The sequence below is a fragment of the Chanodichthys erythropterus genome, chromosome 10, assembly GCF_024489055.1.
Source record: "Chanodichthys erythropterus isolate Z2021 chromosome 10, ASM2448905v1, whole genome shotgun sequence".
NCBI lineage: Eukaryota > Metazoa > Chordata > Actinopteri > Cypriniformes > Xenocyprididae > Chanodichthys > Chanodichthys erythropterus.
In genome coordinates this window covers 16,693,454-16,708,566 of record NC_090230.1, presented here as the reverse complement: position 1 = coordinate 16,708,566, position 15,113 = coordinate 16,693,454, and the positions used below count along the sequence as shown (strand labels likewise).

At 36.4% G+C, this 15,113-nt stretch overlaps 1 protein-coding gene across 1 annotated transcript in view; it reads left to right on the top strand.

Annotated features, from left to right (window-relative positions):
• nek7 (NIMA-related kinase 7) overlaps positions 1-15,113 on the top strand; it is a 79,774-nt gene that overhangs the window by 12,497 nt on the left and 52,164 nt on the right. The window contains exon 2 of the mRNA XM_067396285.1: positions 12,254-12,333. Coding sequence (XP_067252386.1) covers positions 12,280-12,333 — 54 coding nt within the window. The 5' untranslated portion in view covers positions 12,254-12,279. The remainder of the gene's footprint in view (positions 1-12,253; positions 12,334-15,113) is intronic.

Sequence of the window (15,113 nt, the reverse complement as noted above, 5' to 3'; positions counted from 1 at the left end):
TGTATAATAATGTCACGTTTGCAGTCATGTGGATATTTGGGAACAATTGCATTCTTGCTCATTATCATCATTAAATACAAGAACTCACACAAGGTATGTTTTTGTATCGTAGAAAGTTTGAGTTTTAAATCGAAATTAATCCATTATCTGTGTCTGTATTTGTTCTTCATGCGAGTAAGTGCTAAATTCCCCACTTTTGCAAAGGTGCACTGTGGAGAATTACAGTAATTTAGCGCGATTTAAGGCAGCATGCAGTCTATGCAATCTATCATCTGCATGCTGCTTGTGTGGATACAGTTATTTTTGACTGCAAATGATGAGGTAATCTGATTAAATATAATAGATTTACGACATTTTGGTAGTTAGAAATACATGCTTTATTTTAATATTATTTTAAGGTAGAATTAAATGAACTACTGAACATTTTGTTCGCGTACCCCCTTTTGTCACGTCACGTACCCCAGTTTGGGAACCACTGACCTAGATAAATGTGTGCTATTGTATATCCAAGTGTTCGTGCGGAGTGTGGAAGGCAGCTAAAGTATAGCGTGCTTTACTGCACGACATAGAGGTGTCGGCGCGATCACTTTCAACTTAAAAACTTAAAATTGTCATAGAGATGATAGTAATACATCATTCCAAACTGTAAAAGGTCAACTCTTAATGTTATACACTCACAATAACAACAAAATATTGTGCTTTTGTAAAGTAAAGAAACAGGATATACTTCCTGCCGTCTCGGTCTCCGTGAACTGGAGCGTGTCACATAAATAAACTGAAATTCAGTGTATAGGCTACTTGCCTCACAGACATGAGAAATATATCTATAGAAAGCTTGAAATGTCTACTTTTTAAACGAACCATTTCAAAACAAATACTTTCTGATTATGGATATGAAAGGTGCATTTCTCTCCATTGGTGCGTTACTGCGGAGATGACAAGTCAGTGTCGGCTGCAAATATGAAGTTGACGACGCTGAGGCCCCGTCCACACAGACACGTTTCTGTGAATACGCACAAATTTTGAATTGGATAAGCATTTCGTCCACACGGATTCGGCATTTTCGGAAGGTGAAACCGCTATTTTTTTTTTTTATTTATTTTTTTTTTATCCGGGTCCCAGAGTGGATAAATCTGAAAACGCCGCCTTTTCGTTTTCGTTCGTGCAACTTATCTGTATATTTTGTGATGATGATGTCGTCACCCCACATGTCGACCCTAGTCAGACACCGCTAACAGCACAAAACGGCAACAACAACAACAATAGCAGACTCTAGATGCTTGTGTTCGTGCTGCAGAAGCTACTGAGCCAAAATAAAAGCGTTATTTTTAAGCTTTACTATAGTTTGTATTAGGGCTGCACGTTATATCGCATACGATTGTCACACGCATTTCGTCAGTAAAGCCGGTTCCCTGATTACCGCTAAATCGCCGTCATCTGCTTTCAAATGGAGTGGCATTTTTAATAGAAAGAACCGTAGTTCACTGACAAGCCACGCAACATTGCGTTCATATCGCAGATGAATCGCCTTCTATAATGAACGCGATACTGCGTGGCTTGTCATCGTGCAGCCCTAGTTTGTATACAGCAAGGTTTGCGCATGCTCCAAGTCTTATTCGCTGTTTTAAGTGTATCTCTGTGGCAGAATTACAGCACCACATACTGGTCTGGCATGTATACTACATCGTTTTGAGTCATTTCAATGGTTTCGTGTGTACGCAGATATTTCTTGAGACGAGAAAAAAAAAAGATTGGATAGGGTAAGCTCTGACTCAGACAGCACTAGTTTAGTAATAAACAATTGAAATGTTATTTTATAATAATAAAATTATATAAACTTGCTATTTTTTCCAACACAGTCATAATCATTAGTTTTGCTAGTGCTTTGTGGCAAGCTTCTTGACCACAAAGCATATATTCTGCCCCCAGTATATTTAAGTAATTAAATAATATAAATGTGATTAGTTGACTTATGGCTTAAATGAATGACTACTAGTCAATTAGAGTCGGGAGCAGCCTTATATTATTATTATTATTATTATTATTATTATTATTATTAACATTAATGATTAATGTTTGAATGAAACTGTGTTAAAAATCTTAATTGTCAAGTTAGTCAAATAGTAGATCAAAAGTGCTCTGACAAGTTAAAATTCATAAACGGCATGGCTAAATAGCTGCATAATCCACAGGACCGTATCCTGAATCTTCAAACATGTTTTGAGCTTCTCCATGGTGACTTGCACTTCTATGCTCATGTTTCTTTCCAGCACTGATTAAAATAAACGTGCAAGTGTCGGTCCTTGTTAATTTCCGACTATTCTATCATTAATGATCAGTCTCGCTGTCATAAAAAGGATTCCTATAATCATGGCCATTGCTTTTACTGTATTCGCAGGCTCAAAGCGGCCTTTCATGTGCTGTTCATACCACGCTCTTCTACAGTTGGCTTTCGTTTCCTTCATGCTCTCTTGAATTCGTCTGCGTATGATCTGGTCTGCATGAACACCTGTGAGCAAAGGCTAATTTAAGTCCAGAACCAGTTAACATCCAGACTCCTTGATCCACAAAAAAACCCCTCCTCCCTTTCTTGTTATGTCTTTCCTTTACATGCATGAAAAAGTGGTCAAGAAGCAGGGAATTAAAGACATATAGGGCAGTCTGCCGTCAGATGACCACTTAAGATGCCCTGTTGTGCTTGCTAGGCTATCGATGGGTTCAGATTTGTCCACTTGTATTATTCTGGACATGGGAACACTGGTCGAATCTATTCTTTGATTAACTTTTCCTGCTTGAAAGAAAGAAGTATGCAGTACATACATAATGGAAATTTGATATGAAATCACTGCAGCCTCCAGGAGTTGATGCCTTGTAAAATTGCCAATTACTCATAATTTCCACATAACTAAAGGCCTTATTGATTCATGAAGGACACCCACGCATAATGATGACTTCTAGCTTGTTTTCTTTTAGCATTTAAGGACAGGATAGGAATATGAGAAAAGTTAACTGATATTAAGCAACATATTTTCATGTTGTTTGCTCAAAGATTAATAATGTAAATATGCCGAATTTGACGATACAATCTATAATAATTTGTAGATTTACAACTGTTGCAATGCCAGCAAATTTCCTCTAATTTTATTTTTGACCTTTTTGTTGAATTAGTTTCATTGAACAATATGGAAAATTATGAAAGGTATAGGATATCAGGGCCTTATAGTTTCCTTTTTTTTTCTTTTTAGTTTAAATTTTTCTGCATTATGTAAAATTGTCATTTCTGTCAAGTTAAATCAAGCTTTCACACGTGCCTCAGTGTGTGCAGTAGATGAAACTCATTCATAAAGGCATGCAGAAACATGCAGACTTCATATTTAAATGTAATATTCACAGACACTTGTCCTTATTAAGTGTACAACCCTATTTTGTTTTATTCATCCAAAATTTGCCAAATACAGTGACATTCAATGTTATACACAAAATTCCATTTTACAACTGGATTCTGCTATTATATCCATGATTTTGCAACTCTGAAATTTTCAAGTCCTAGGATTGGGAATGTTCCAGTGAGTGCGTTTACAAGCACCCTCATAATGCGATTATGATGGATTTTGGCAATATTACGATTTACCTTTCCCTCATGTAAACGCAATACTTTGATCAAACAAATGCGATTAAGCTCATAATTGTAGTAACTACGGGTGTAACGGTACATGCGTTCATCCCGAACCATACGGTAGGGACATCACAGTTCGGTGCCTGCAATCAGATGATCCACACTCCAATGCAGAAGGGGGCATGCGCAGTAATGCATTGTAGCCTAACCACTTTTAACCAGCATTAGCCACCAATAATCGCAGTAAGCTCTGTGGCTTTTGTTACTTTTGATAACAGTGTCATCTTTCAAATTCTATCTATTCAGCAATTTTATCATGAAATTCAAACAATAAATGCTGCTTTAAAGCTTTTTGATGTGGCATAACTGATCACTGTATAGACGCCTCTCTTTACTAGTTACAGAATAAACATGAATGAGCATCTGAATGCATGTTGAAAGATACAGGACAAGATACTGAAACGTATAATATCTTGTGTAATAGCTCAATCAGTATTTCAACTGCAGAAAGACGTCAATAAAACAGCTTGTAAACAATGTCACGTAGCATTACATTTAGGTTACCTCAGAAAGCCATTCAGTGTTCACAACTTGTTAGTTCGCTAGAGAAATTAACTCTTTTGCTAAATATGCACTGCATTAGCCTACATTTTAATTATTTTTTACTTATCCTGTTAGTGATGTCTTAATTTTTTAACGTATGTTTAAATCTGTCATGTTATGACAGCCACTGTGCAAATGATTTTATTTCAACAACGAATTGGAGAAACATCATTTTATAATTAGATATAGAAGTTACTGCAAAAACTGCCTTTTGTGCAATTTACATGGTTACATACAATTCTTTATTATTATTATTTGAGTGTTGTTTATTATAACTAAAAACAAATAGCAACTGATTTTAATACACTCTTGCTTACTTAAAATGAACCCAAAATCTTGAAAATTAACATTTATTGATATGTTTAATAAATGAACATTTTAATTTCATTTTAGATTCATTTTAAGTCAGCCATATGGTCATTTTCAAACAATAGTTGGGTTAAATAAAACTACCCAGCAGGTTGGGCGAACATTTAACCCAACAGTTGGGTTAAAACAACCCAATCGCTGGGTTTGTCCATTTTCAACCCAACTTGGGTTGTTTTTAACCCAGAATTTTTTAGTGTAGTTTGGGATCTTGTTAATTGTAACCTTTTAATATTCTAGTAATGTGCAAGAAAGGGCTCACTACACAGTATACGGCATTCGCTGAGATATATATATATATATATAATTTTTTTTTTTTTTTTTTTATCCTTAAGAACATTTAAATTATAATTGAATGAGACATAATTTGTTCAGTGTTTAATAAAAAAAAAAAGGTTTCTCCCCCTGCTGTATTGTACCCATGCCGAACCATGACTTCAAAACCGAGGTACGTACTGAAAAGTCATTTTTGTGTACCGTTACACCCATAGTAGTAACGATACTAATATTAAACTAAGTGGTGTAGATCAATTTAATTCTAAATATGTAGGCATGTAAACACCTTAATCGCATTATTACCGCTCTGACCAAAGTGTGCATGTCCTCAGACGTGCACGGATGCCAATTTCATGAATGAACCCCATGACATTATTATGAAGTTTTCCCTCGCTCCAAAAAGCTAAACTCGCTGTGCAGTCTCTGCTCTGTATCTTCATCCAGACACAGCACAAAGAAAGCAATGCTGCGTTTGCAAACCCAGTTACATGTTTGGATGTGCCAAATAAACTTCCAATACGTCCATAGAAAATCTGTTTTTCATTTGATGCAAGTTGAATAAAACAGTGGCCAGTAACATTTCTACTGTATGTCTGACTTGTTCATTTGTATAATGGTGGTAAAAATAACCACACTTTTTAGAGAATGAAAATTGTGTGTAAACAAGAGTGAAGAGGTTTGCTTGTCATGTAAACATCTTACTGCGATGAAGTCCTGATTATTGGAAATAATCTCATTATCGGTGCACATGTAAACGTAGTCAATGTTGGATTCAAACTTAAAATTCTAGCATGAGCACCATGTTTCCACGTGTAAAAATCCTTTACCACCAAGCCACAGCTCTTTTTTTTATTTTAGTTATAAGAAAGAAATATTTTGCATTCAATAATTTTAATGCTGCTTGATTTTAATGCGGCAAGTTAAGAAACAGCTCAATTTTCTTTGTATAGGACTATGCTGCAAAACTGCCGCTTACATTGTTAGTCAGCTCCCAGGCCTCTATTTCAAGTAGGTTGCCTACTGTCATCATGGCACGTAATGGCCCTTTTTGTCATGCTAAGCTATGTATAGCTTCTTGGTCGTTGCCGCGGCCCCTTTTCCGTATGTTAATTTTATAAGCAATGCAGCTGTGAACCACGTGGACACCGTAAATAGCCAGTGGAAAAAACACAGATGAATGTTTCTCTAGACAGTTGGGTGTTGTCGAAATGTGTTGCATGCATGTGTATACAGTCATCTCCAGAGGATGCGACTCCTGTAATCATTCTTGTTTGGATGCTTGTATGCTGATATCATGTGGCATTTTTAATTGATTCTGTTAATGAGGGTGTTGGCAAAGGGCTGGGGATGGAAACTGCTGATGCCCTGAAGTCTTTTTGACACGGAATAGGTCAATCAAAGCAGCAATGCTGCCAGCCTCAATCTGAACTGCTTGAAACTGAAGTAGAACTAACCATCAATGAGAGCAACCCATCTTGCGCCGACACGGTCAAATGCCAGACAGACTCTGTACCAAAGGGTCAAAATTACCTTTTTTAGAGTGATCGGCCAATATTTATTTTTTATAACCGATTATTTGCCTGCTTATGTGCCTAAGTATATAGAACCAATATTTTTTGTTTTATTTCTGTTTTTGACCATTATAACAAGAGCACTGAACTGAACAAATGGTTTAACACTTTTTTTCAATACTGTAATTACCATAATTTCACTTGCATACAAAACAATTTGTACATCAATAAATAGATACATCAAACATTTCTTCATCAATGAATAGTCTAAAAAAAAAGCACTGTCAGTAAAGTGTATTTTTTAATAACGGGTAATAAATACATTTTAAAAAGGTATAAAACTGCATGAATAAATAAACATTACTGCTTTAACGTAGCTTAGTGCTCCCAGTTACATCTTTTTATTTATATAAACAGCAGTAATATTAATAACAAAAGGCATAATACATTTTCAAAGTCTAATGTTTTCAAATGGAGAACATAAATAAATGACACTTTGCATGAATATAAGCATTCGTTATAAACTACAGTTTTAAAAGGTTTATGTGTTTAATAGATTAAAGAGTGAAGAGAATGAAACATGCTTGAATATTCGCTGGAATGTGCATACATTGTCAGAAAAATATAAGAAAAGAACAGAGTCCATCTCATCTGGCATGTTATCAGAATTATTAATTATGTTTTTGTTGGTCTAGATCAGTGGTTCTCAAACTTTTTTCCCAGTGGGCCGCACAATGGTCCAAGTGCAAGTCTCACGGGCCGCATATAATTTACATATGACGTCACCAATGCAAACCAGTCAGATTTAGCTAATGTTATGGAATTAGCAGATAATACTATTATTATACCTAGATGTTGCACACAATAAATAACAAATAAAAACTAACTTACTGACATTAGCTTTACAATAAAAATCAGTAATGATCAATGAACTCACAAACTGTATATACATCACTTTAAGTTGCTACTTAATTCTGTATGACTTCGACTCTTTTCAACAGCATTGCAATAATCACCAAACAATCACATAAACGCCTTAATAAGCAAATGTTACTCAGCTCTTTTTACAAACAACACTGAGCGCACTCTAGGCTTACAATCTCTAACGATATCAAGCATTATGTCATGTCGCAATTCCTCGCGCAGCATAGGATACGCGAGCGCGCGGCCGAGTTGGGCTCATTATTTTTACTTATTTAAAATACATCAAACAAACACATCAAATTCACAGTTCAGTCTTTTGAAATTGTAGGATTTGCTTGTCAAGTAGCCTACTTTACTACAGAGCAAACAGGAAGGCTGCCCATCTCGCTCATTAACTGATTCTTCCATTCTTCTTACCTTTACTGCTGATGCTGCGACCGATCTTGTTTGCATGTGTTCCTTCATTTAATGTTCCACATTTAGTTTTTCTCCTTTAATAACAAATTTGACCATTTTGATGCTTAAATTTACAAAATTAATGGCTAAATTATGGTTTCCTAAGCGTGCACTTGTTTGTTTCGTTAACTGAGTGATTGCGTCATTAGCCTACATTGCCTGATGTCTGAAAATAATAAATGCTCACCAAAATTATTTTATATGACAAATAAAGCATTATAGCTATTTATATTTATTTAATTAAAATTAATTAAAATTTCAAAAATAAATTGTATCCTTGTATGCTGCAGGTTGAGAACCACTGCTCCACACCCATTCAAACGCTTACTGCGGTGAAGTGTCACGTCACATCGCGCGACTCGCGCCCAATTACGTCAAAAGTATACACTCACTGGATGTCATGGCAACTGAATCACGGAGGAAAACTTTAAATATCTCGCCTGTGCTTTAATTTTGGACCATCTCCAAAAAAGACATAAAACACTAAACAAATTAATTTAACATGCGTTTATCAAAGTAGGAAATCCAGACTTTTAATCCCTTACACACAATTACTGCTGTTGAAATACGAAATGGAGGCGGGTCCGGATTGAACTCCCTCCGGATCCGGACCGGAGTCCGGACTTTGAGAAGTGCTGGTCTAGATTATGAAATATCTTACCTGCTGACAGCGTGCTTCTTTTATCTTATTTACACAGAACTTCTCTTGCTGAGATAATAATCTCCACATAGTTATAATGATTTAGATTTTTATTAGCAAAATAAAGTTTATATAGAAAATGTTAATATAATTTAGGGAGTTTTAAATGAGTGGATCTTGTTAAAAGCTACATACAAAGGCCATACTGGAGCATTCCTGAGCATCAACCCGGTGAGTGAACGGGACTATGAACACGACATTACGATAGACAACCGAGAGAGAATTAAATGTTATCTCCATCATGCACTCATTCATGGGTGTTTTTATTTAATTCATGTGAAGTAACATCTTTATTGGGACTTGACGGATTACGTGACATGGTGAGTTAATCATTATTTCTCTTAGCGCCAAGTTTAAACTACATATCAAGCATTTATGTAGCATTTAATTTGTGCATAAGTTATTTTACCTTTGAACACCATTGTTGTCTCATCTCCCCTGTCCCCTCATATGCAGTGCTTTAATATGGTAGTCTTGCATGCAATTCTCAAAAGTTTATCTGTGAATCCGATATAACAAAACCGATACCCGATTTTGGAAAAGTGCTTAAATATCTGGAAAAATATATCCGTAAAGCTCAATTATTAGTCAATCTCTACTTTTTATATACCTGCAAAGTGAATTATCGACCAACTTAAATTCCATCCGTCTCTCCATCCGTACATCCGTACATCCGTACGTCCGTACGTCCATCCGTCCATACGTCCATACGTACATACGTACGTACATAATTGTTACTAACAGCATTTCATGTTCACTTTAAAACTCAATGCCTGCATGATTGTAGTTTGATTTTTCACTCTAATTCACAGAAGTGGGTAAAATCGTGTTTGTTTTTTAATCATAATAGGGAGACAACAGCAGCGTTGTACATTGCCATCAGGAGCATCCATTGACATAGTCTTTAACTGCTAATTAGTGCCCAGAATTTTTCACTTTACCTTTTGAAGTTTTGTAAAGGAAGAATGTAGAGTGTATTATGCAAGTACTCTTTTTGGAAGCTCTTGTGTTTAAAAACCAATACTAATTACATACTCGTAGAGAAGCTGTTTAAATGTGTGACTTTAACGACTAGTTTCTTCCCCAGAGAAAACACGTCACGCAAGCAGTTTCTACAGTCCTTAATGTGGAGACAAATTTAGCTAAACTGAAAAAATGGCAAACAGAAACAAATCTTCGGTGGCAACAAACCCTGTCCTGCTCGCACTGCCACTCAAATCTCAGACGTGGGGTTGGTGCTTAATTAGTGTTATTAACCTTCAACAAACCGGGCTGATTTTATTTTGCCATGGTGACAGCTTCAGCTCCATTTCTCCGCTCACCGGCATGAGGTATTTTAATTGGCTCGAGCTCCTCGATCCACTCAGCCCTGACAACGCGCGGAGACGGACGTTCACCACGGTGAGCGACATGTAAATGGCCTTTCTATGAAAGGAGTTTTTTTCTTTTTTTTTTTTTTTTTTTTTTTTAACCCCTCGCTCATATTCCTTCAGTACAGTGAGGACACGGCGAGCTCACCCGAGCTGCACGCTGCAGTGAAGTGACAACCGAGCAATCATTAAAAATTTTGATGGCTGCTGCACGCACAGGCCCATCTCCCGGCTTGATGTAAAGAAAAGCACGCAGCCATCTTTTGTATTTGCTCTCTGTCACCGACGAGAGCTCAGGCCTAATTTATTCCTTCTCATCGTCGGCTCTGCAAAGACAACACGTCTTCACTGTTTCTTACTTGCACATAGGCTTTATTGTGCCCACATTAATACCTCTGTAGGCTTTCGAGGAGCAGTAGACTCTACGAACAGATGCTCTATGGGCGGTCGTTATTGAAGGTTTGGTTTTTGTGTGTAAAAAAATAAAGTAATCTTTGGGTTAACATTTGTGGCTAAGCTGTATAATTTTATTTATATTTTTTTAATATAAAAATAACTATAGATCAGGATGATATTATTTATTTCCAAATAATGTACACTGTTTCTGAATTAACATTGAATTTATTCAAAAATTAAAGTAACACATTGTACGCAATACACCACCAAAATTTTTGAAAACAAATATCCATTATTCATTGCTGTTAATTAGCTAACTAAGTTAAGTCACCACATTTATATAGCACTTTATACAATACAGATTGTTTCAAAGCAGGTTTACAGTGATAACAGGAAAATATCTTCAACAAACTGGGCAGATTTTAACTTACACAGAAACAGTTATTGGTAAATGTCGATAATTAGGGTAAAATAATTAATCTCTGAACATGCTCTAAGTTTGAGTCACAGTGTGCTTTGCTTTAAAATAAAAAAGATAAGTGCACTAGGATGACTACATTTTTACGCTCACATTTCAAACAGTGTAGAGGACAGAGTGTGCAGATTTTTACCTGATTTATTATTATGAGAACCATACTTAGGGCCTATAATTTCCACGATCACGGAATCCTGGATGGAATCGCGGAATCCATTCATAAAAACGTAATTTACTATATAACGCAGAATGTCACGGAATTTGTCAAATTTTTGATGAATGAATTAAAAGCAGGTCGGTACATGTAAATTAAATCGCGATATAGACTAGTGACTGAATATTAAACCGCAGAAAGACTATTTAAACATGAATCCTGCATGCCTGTGTGCCTCTGAAATGAATGATGCGGAAGCGCAGTTTCATTTACCTCACACACAATCGCGCGGCGGCGCGCACGCTGAAGCACATGCGACGCTCGCGGTGTTTTCGTCCTCTGTCGCCTCACTATATGAACGCACAAATTAATCTCCAGAGCTGCTCTGAAAGTCACTTCATCAGCATTTAACTGCTTCGTTTGAGAAAATTATTAAATTATTTAATTATTAAAGAAATTATTTTTTTTAGTTCAATTTTTATTAAATTGTTGGTAAATTGGACAAGATTCATTATTTCAATAAATTAGACATGCTTTTTGATTACTAAAATTTAATTTAACCATTAAAATGGAGTCAAAAAATAAATAAAACAACGGAAAAAATAACGGAAAAAACGGAATCCAAAAAAATTAAAACGGAAAAAATGGAATTTGGGAAAAAAAAATAAAACGGAATTTAGGAAAAAATAAAACAGATTTTATAGGGCCCTACATATTAAAACTTGCCAACCACAATTTGTTAATTTAGTTAGTTTCAGTTTTATTTTAGTTTTAATTTAGTTAGTTTCAGAACCGATGCTGCCGTAGTTTCTTGCCTGCCAACTTGCCTTCAGTTTGACCTATCCAGGACACAGATGTGCAATAACACCAGGCTCAACTTAAACTATGTTATGAATCGGTATATTACTAATTGACTAATTTAGAGATCATCTAACTGATAATAATATTGAGTTTCAGTGGTGGACCTGGTCCTTTATCTTCTCATCTTAAACTGTAATTGTGGGTGTATAGTATTGTGACTGTATTTCATTACACGCATTCAAAGAATATTTTTGCGAAAATTTCCTCTAGCACTCAACGAATAGGCTTCAAGTTTTAACAATGTGTTTAACAATTGATATTTACTGTTCAGTTTGAAGGGTCTCCAGTACCATGGCTCTTTGATAGGTCTCATTAACACAATGGGTGTTGTGTTCTCGTCGGATCGGGTTCCTCGGGCGAGGTGACGCAGGCCAGCCGTTTCCGCGGCAGCGCGCGATTGTCAGGAGTGCTACTCCGGACCCTAATTCTATTACCAGATTCACACGTCCACCTTCACTGGAGATTACACGGAGGGAGGGGATGATTCTGTAGCCGTGCTGGGAATGGTTGATGCATCTTATTTTGTTTGTTTGTTTGTTTCACAGGGGTGTAAGGGACTGCTGCTGTCACAATGGACGCCCAATCACAAGGCCAACATCCACCAGTGCCAGTGTTTCAGCCACAGGTTTGTGTTCTCTCACACATAAACACAAACACACATGCAGTCTAGCCAAACTTTCTTTGTAATCTCGTTATATAGCCGTTCTACAAAGCCACTTGAGTTTTTTTTTCTACCATCCTGACTCACCACCTGCTTGCTTAGCAGCATGTAGCACGAGCCTGTCGCCCTCTTCCACATCCACATCTGCCCCCGTCAAATCTCCCCGTGTCTGTCAATCCACCCGCAGAGAGACAGGCGGCGGTCTGCTCCGGCTGTCTCTCTGCTGTGCCGGGTGAGAGGTGATAATGAGATTCTGCTCTCTGCACAAGCAACGTTTCCTGCACACAGGAGCCATCATGTGTTTCCAGTGCCAGAGACAGAGGTGTTGGAAATCTGCTGCTTTTAGCAGTCTTTTGCTCTCTCACTTCCTCGTTCTCTCTCTTAATCTCTCTTTTGTCGTACTTCCTTTTCACACCCCCAGACTAATTCTCTCCAATCGCCTGACTCCATTATTGTTGTCTTGAGTTACATTCAAATTAGAGGTTGAATGTTTGTAGGCTGATTAATGGCTGCCGATGCAAGCTTTTTGAACATCAGATATCGGCCCTCATTTATTTATTTTCATTTTTTTTTATTTTACATGGGCATTTGGGCAGCATCGTTCTTGTGCGTGTAAATCAGTCTTCATTAAAGGGATAGTTCACCCAAAAATGAAAATTATGTGTTATATAGTGTATATGTCTATCTTCTTTCAGACGAACACAATCAGAGATATATAATTCAAGCAATATAATAGTAGTGAAGGGATGGTGTTTTGAAGCCAAAAATAAATGCATCTATCCAATCTAAATATAATCCATATGACTCCAAGGGGATAATAAAGGTCTTCTAAAGTGAAGCGATGTTTTTTTTTTTTGTTTTTTTTTTTTTTTTAAATCCACATTTAAAACTTTATAATATAAAGTAAATAGCTTCCGACAGACGACCGTACACATACTGTACAAGTAGACTTGCACCAAATGAGTAATGTATGACGCAGGATGTAGGAGTATCGTAAGCTTTGACGCCTCTCGCGATTTAAACAAATAGGGCTGTGCAACAAACTGAAGCTCTTCTTCTGTTATATCAAAATCCTCCAACATTTCTATTTAAAATTTCTTGTTTTAGACTTCTAATTCGTGACCGGTGTTTTGCTCTATACTATGTGCTTCTGTGTTCGTCATCGCGTCACGTCACGTCAGAGTTCACTTCTCCGCCACAAATCAATGTGTACGGCCGTCTGCCAGAAGCTAGTTATTTTACTTTATAAAGTTTTAAATATGGATATTTTTCTTACAAATCCCAATGGTTTGTTTAAGAAGGCCTTCATTAACCCCCTGGAGCCGTATGGATTATTTTTTATGATGGATAGATGCATTTATTTTGGGCTTCAAAACACTTTTATAAAGATTTATTCTTATTATTATAAATCCAGGATATTTTTTAATGTATCTCTGATTGTGTTCGTCTGAAAGAAGATAATCATATACACCTAGGATGGCTTGAGGGTGAGTAAATCATGGGATAATTCACTTTTGGGTGAGCTATCCCTTTAAACACTTTAGATGGATCATGTTTTAAAAGTGAAACAAGCCTTGTCACATACATTGTGTTTTTCATCTGTTGATAATAAACCATTTTATTTGGTCAATGTAAAATCATCTTCATCTTGTGAATGCTTACATCTGGGCCTAAGTGATATAGGAAAACATGAAACAGCATTAAAACATTACTCTTGGTAATTTACTGTTCATACTTGTTTATTACTGTAATAAGATGATTGACAAAATGTATTTTGGGTTTCTCTTATCTGGAGAGAATTTTTAAAAAGAAGTCCTCTATATTTTCAGGCTTGTTATTGTTAAAAGTCCTTCTTAATGCAAAAATTAAGACAAATTCTTCTTTTTAACCTGTCATTGAGTAAGTGCTAGACTTACCTTGAGCTTTGCTTGCAAACTAACATCAAATGTCTTGTATACTTTAATTTATATTTGTACTAGAAGTCAGATATTGAATTTTGCCAAGTGCTTATAGCTAAGGTAAGGGGAAAGCTGAATCCAGAAGTTTTTAAAATGGATATATTGAATGTGTATGGATTTCTTTAGTTGGATGGGACAGCCCAGGCATAGAGACTATAGGAGTCCAAAATGTATTAAATAAGTTTATAAATACTGGTTCTTGGTTATTTTGGGGATTTTTGGTTGCAAGTTGCTTCTGGGATTTGGGCTCCTGTACTCTTCCAAATATACTTATTTTAAAAGTTATTGGCCGATAAATTAGAATTTGGCTTTTTTAACCTTTTTGAGTGGAACGGTCCCACATATGGGACTTAGAACGTTCAGTGACGTCACATAACTGCCGGATTCAAACTGTGCTTTCGTGCTTTGGCAGCGAGATGGACGTGCTCAGCGCTTGTCATATATCACAACTATGCAGTGTTTTCAGCCACATAATGTTTTTTTTTAAGGTTTTATACATTTAAATACACATAAGCACCAGTAAAACGATACTTTTAGAGTTTGTAAAATGCACACTGATGTCAGACATCAGTGGAAGCAGCAATAACAATCCATTCAAATGTAATTTGCTGACGTTTATTCTGGGCCTAAGTAACTATAAAGTTTACTCTATTCTTCTTCCAGTTCACTAGCCACTTACTGCATGTATTTCGGGATAAACTGATGAATTCATGTGCTGTAAATCCAACTGACAGGACTGCAGCGCAAACTAAGATGGCGGCGCCCGCCTCGTGCTATAGATCAAGT